This window comes from Armigeres subalbatus, chromosome 3, assembly GCF_024139115.2.
Source record: "Armigeres subalbatus isolate Guangzhou_Male chromosome 3, GZ_Asu_2, whole genome shotgun sequence".
NCBI lineage: Eukaryota > Metazoa > Arthropoda > Insecta > Diptera > Culicidae > Armigeres > Armigeres subalbatus.
The window spans coordinates 257,153,685-257,157,936 of record NC_085141.1 but is presented as its reverse complement, the minus strand read 5'-3'; the positions used below and the strand labels follow the sequence as shown (position 1 = coordinate 257,157,936).

The window sequence follows — 4,252 nt, the reverse complement described above, 5'->3', positions numbered from 1 at the left end:
TGGTTTATATTTCAGAAGCAAACGATATTTTAGGAATTATAACTTGTGTCAACTAAAATGCATGAAGTAAAATCTAAGCAAAGCTCCAGGGTCGAAATATAGGCACATACCATTTCGACTAAAGAATGGGTCACTGACGGCTGTCTGATACCGTTATCTGCATATTTTGAACAATGGATGCATGCTTCTATTGGTTAATTGATTATATTTCATCAAACCAATAACGATATTCAATTCCAAACATGAGCGAAGTTAGGAACACTTTTGCGCGAAATTAGGAACTACCTATTTTCTTGCGCGAAATAAGGAGCATACAAGATACAACGGTCTCGGATTCATACTCCAATTTTTTTTAAATAGCAGCAAAATTTGCTAGTAACATTTTTTTGAGAACCTAGAATCCTTCTACTACGTGATGCAGTAGCAAATGTTTCCAAATGGCCACTACATGTTTTTTAATGAACGTTTTAATTTGTCAGATCTTAAGTGCGCGAAATTAGGGTACTTCACGGTAAACAGATTCTTCAACAACTTCAAACACATCCTCATCAAGCACTATCTCAACACCACAAGGTCTGGTCCTCCTGTATTTTAACCCGCAACCATGTACTTTGTCTTGGTAGAGTTAATGGTTAAGCCTATCCTTGGCGTCTCCTTTTTCGGTGAGACAAAAGCCTCCACTACTGCTCTGCGATCGATTACAATGATGTCGATGTCGTCCACAAAGCCTAGGAGCATATGCGACGATGCTACCTTCCTAGAAGTCCACCATACAGTCTCTGGAATGAGTTATTGATAAACTACTAAGTGATCCAAACCAAATTACTAAATGATTAAAAGCATCATTGGATAGTGCCGTTCCTCTGCACGTCAAATCTCCTTATCAGGCCGTCAAATGCAGTGTTGAACAACAAATTCGAAAGTGCATCGCCCTGGATAGCCTAAGCCAAGATGAATACACGACTAGCTGTGTATTCATCTTGGCCTAAAAGTCAAAATCTGTGCATTCTGACCATGATGGAGTAGCAGCAATCGGCGCGGGCGGTCAATCAAATGTAGCAATTACGTATCAAAATTATCATGTCACAAAGATTTTCTTTATTACAATAAGACTGTTTTGTATTTTTAAGCTACTTGTTCAGCAACTGCTTCATCATACGGTTCATTTGGCAGCTTGGCAGGATTCTACAAAAAAATGTCAGGTAAGTATTTGAACTAATGTTTACCAAACTGATAACTTACCATTTTTCTCGCACGATCTTCCAAAACCCCAAAAGCAAAGTGGTTGATATTTAATCCTACAGGTAATGCAACGCCCTGTACACGATATAGTGACAATTTATCCGCATTCGCTTTGGGAACCTCGTGTACGGCAGCAATTGTACATTTGCCTACCAAGTTGGTCGAACTGATCATAGGTCCTTTACTGATGTCAACGTGGTCTCCCACCCGGTAAACCGTCACCAATCCATTGTTCTGGCTGGAAATGCTTGGAATTTGTTCACGTTTGTACGGGTTGTTGCTGAACATTTGCTGAGCCAGTTCACTGCTTACATCCAAACGTTCGATCGGTAGCTCCTGCTGGCATAGTTTAATCATCTCGATTGACAAAGCACGCAGTTCTTGAACCGTTGGTTTCCAACCTGATTTAGATAACGCAATATCATGTACAAAGCTGCCCGTTTTTACTGTAATATAGAAATAGAAACAGAATTTATATAACCTTGCAACCTAACTTGAAATTTTTACTGTTTGGTTTTGGAAAGCTATGTAAGAACAAGCCGGCCTCTTCCTTGAAGCTTTTCTGTAGAACAGCTCCGAGAAGAAATGAACAAGTTCTCCAAAATGCTTTATTCGCTAAATGCGGTTCTGGTGAGGTGAAGTTTAGCAACTGAAGCGTGCAGGATTCTTCTAAGGGCCTTCGCATATCCCAAGGGGTGTGGTTGTCGAGAAGTGCCAGAGCAGATAATCGGCAATACTTTTCACCAATATCTGGAATAAAAAGAGGATACACTATTCTGTTTAAAATGAAATGTACCATTGGATAAGTATAAGCTATTTCAGGCACAGTTTCAGAGTTGCCGGAACTGGAGTATGAACCTTTGTGCTCAAACAAATATTGGCTCGTATCTATTGCTGTTTCAAAACGGTGTGCTGATATTCCTAATTTCCGAAAAATATAGACTAGTGCATACAAATACTTACGTTTTGCACAATCATGTGGGGTGGAGAGTCCTTGATTCATTATTAGAGTCGTATCTTTTGGAGTTCCAAGGTACCGTATCTCGATTTTCTCTATCCGGCCAACATTTTCCCTTTGTCGAAACTGCTCCTTCGAAAACAAGCTGCTGGCAGTGCTTTGCAGTCTCGGCACAATGGAGAAGAACCCTGTAATGCGAAAACATGTGATGAACAATCGAACTGTAAATCAACAAAATTATGGTACTTACTTGCAAATTGCTGTGACTTGCTCACTGATATTAGCGTCTTACTTGTGTTCAACATTTTGTTACTGCTTTTTATAGGAAAATTGAACGAATTTATTAAATTATGAGGCACATTAGAACCAAATTCAATAAATTCTCTTATGTCACACCGAACCGGCCACAGCAGAATGTTTTGTTTTCATCGGCCTAAACGTCTGAAATGTCAAATTCCCGCGCTGTACGCCACGTTAGCTCTCGATCTTAAGCCGCGGTGCACCGCCCAAGGGTGGTGCAGAACGACTATTCGCCATGACAAAGCCGCGGTGCTGCCCTCTGAAAATGTTGAGTTAGAAATCATGAAATTTAAATATTATTGCCTGATTTTCTTAAAATTAGACGTGGCATACCCGCGTACCTTTCGAGAGTGATTCATTTCAAACATTACATTAACATTACAAACGCCGCGCAGTGTATCATATCCAGAAAATCTGATAATATTTATCATGGTGAAATATGAGTCGTGCATTTTTAAATGTTGGGTTAGAATTTTGAAAAAAATGTTTGTCACATTATCATTAAATTATTTTTATTGGAAATCACTGGAATTCCATGGAGGTAAACACAGATACAGGTTCGACGGCACAAAAGAAAAATCAATAGACCTTAAATTAATGATTTTGTGTGTGTTACTTCTACGTGCAGTTAAACTATTTACAATGATATGGAAATGCTAAGAGTGAAATCAGGAGTGATTCAGTTTCATTCCAAATTTTCGACCACTATTCTAGTTTGAATCTGAAGCCAAATAGAACAAACTCGCTGGTTTCCCCAGCAGTGTTCTATTCATGTTTTTCAAATTTTCAATTAAATGAAATCATCATGTTGGCGCCAAGAAAGGCGCCGTAATTGCAAAGTGGATTGATCCGTAGATAAAATGACGCATTCATACACCAAAACAATTGGAAAATATTTGAATCTCGTGATTCAATCTTGGAACCTTGGCCAAGAAAGGCGCCGTAATTGGGTTGTTTAGCAAAAAAAATATGAGGTTTTTTATAGTTTAACATAAAGAGCATGCTTTTCTGATCTCCAACATATTTTTATTTTGTTTGTAAACCTTTTATTTACATTTTTATACAGCAAACAATAAGCCATTTCAACCGATAGAATGACACTAACATTAATAGAATGACAGTTAGCCCATGCAGCATAAGAACAAATTTTTAGTCCCATATAAATTTAAAATGCAAATTAAAATAGTTCCGGGACTCCAAAAATTCTGAAAAATTGGGGTTAGGCTCAGTTTTTTATGTAGATTCAGAATATGTAAAAACATATATTGCCTGATTTTCTCAAAATTGCACGCGGCGTACCCTTCAGGAAAGGTACCGCAGCGCTTTCTCCACCCCGTTTACTTGATTCTTATGGGTGAATAGCGCATTGCGGTGTATCGTTTGGCGCGGCCGTACCTTTCGACAGTCATTCGCCGCGTGAAGTTTTGTGCAAGTACCCATTTGGGAACACTACGAACGCCGCGCAGTGTATCATATCCAGAAAATCTGACAATATACCCCTAAACAACCCAATTGCAAAGTGGATTGATCCGTAGATAAAATGACGCATTCATACACCAAAACAATTGGAAAATATTTGAATCTCGTGATTCAATCTTGGTTCAAATCTGCAGAAAATAGAACGGAGCGTTATATCAGTTTTTTTTTGACATTTGACTTGTATAAAAAATCTGCTGGGAAAATGAATGTTTCAGATTCATATTCAAACTGACAGCCCCGAACGATTTGAATCACTGCTTATCATCTTACCCT

General features: G+C 38.5%; 1 protein-coding gene across 1 annotated transcript; it reads right to left on the bottom strand.

Moving 5' to 3' along the window:
* Positions 1–1,075: 1,075 nt before the first annotated feature.
* On the bottom strand, positions 1,076–2,637 carry LOC134219158 (large ribosomal subunit protein mL39). The gene is made up of 5 exons (XM_062697861.1): positions 2,451–2,637; positions 2,206–2,388; positions 1,750–1,992; positions 1,243–1,688; positions 1,076–1,185 (listed from the first exon to the last, which is right to left on the bottom strand). Exons 1-5 carry the CDS (start codon positions 2,503–2,505, stop codon positions 1,126–1,128), a joined length of 987 nt encoding a protein of 328 aa, XP_062553845.1. The 5' UTR covers positions 2,506–2,637; the 3' UTR covers positions 1,076–1,125.
* Positions 2,638–4,252: the final 1,615 nt, after the last annotated feature.

Coding starts and splice junctions, on each gene's coding strand:
- LOC134219158 (XM_062697861.1), bottom strand. CDS start 2,505: ATGTTGAACACAAGTAAGACGCTAATATCAGTGAGCAAGTCACAGCAA. Junction 1,689..1,749: donor TAGCTTTCCAAAACCAAACA/GTAAAAATTTCA, acceptor TCTATATTACAG/TAAAAACGGGCAGCTTTGTA. Junction 1,186..1,242: donor AAGATCGTGCGAGAAAAATG/GTAAGTTATCAG, acceptor ATTTTTTTGTAG/AATCCTGCCAAGCTGCCAAA.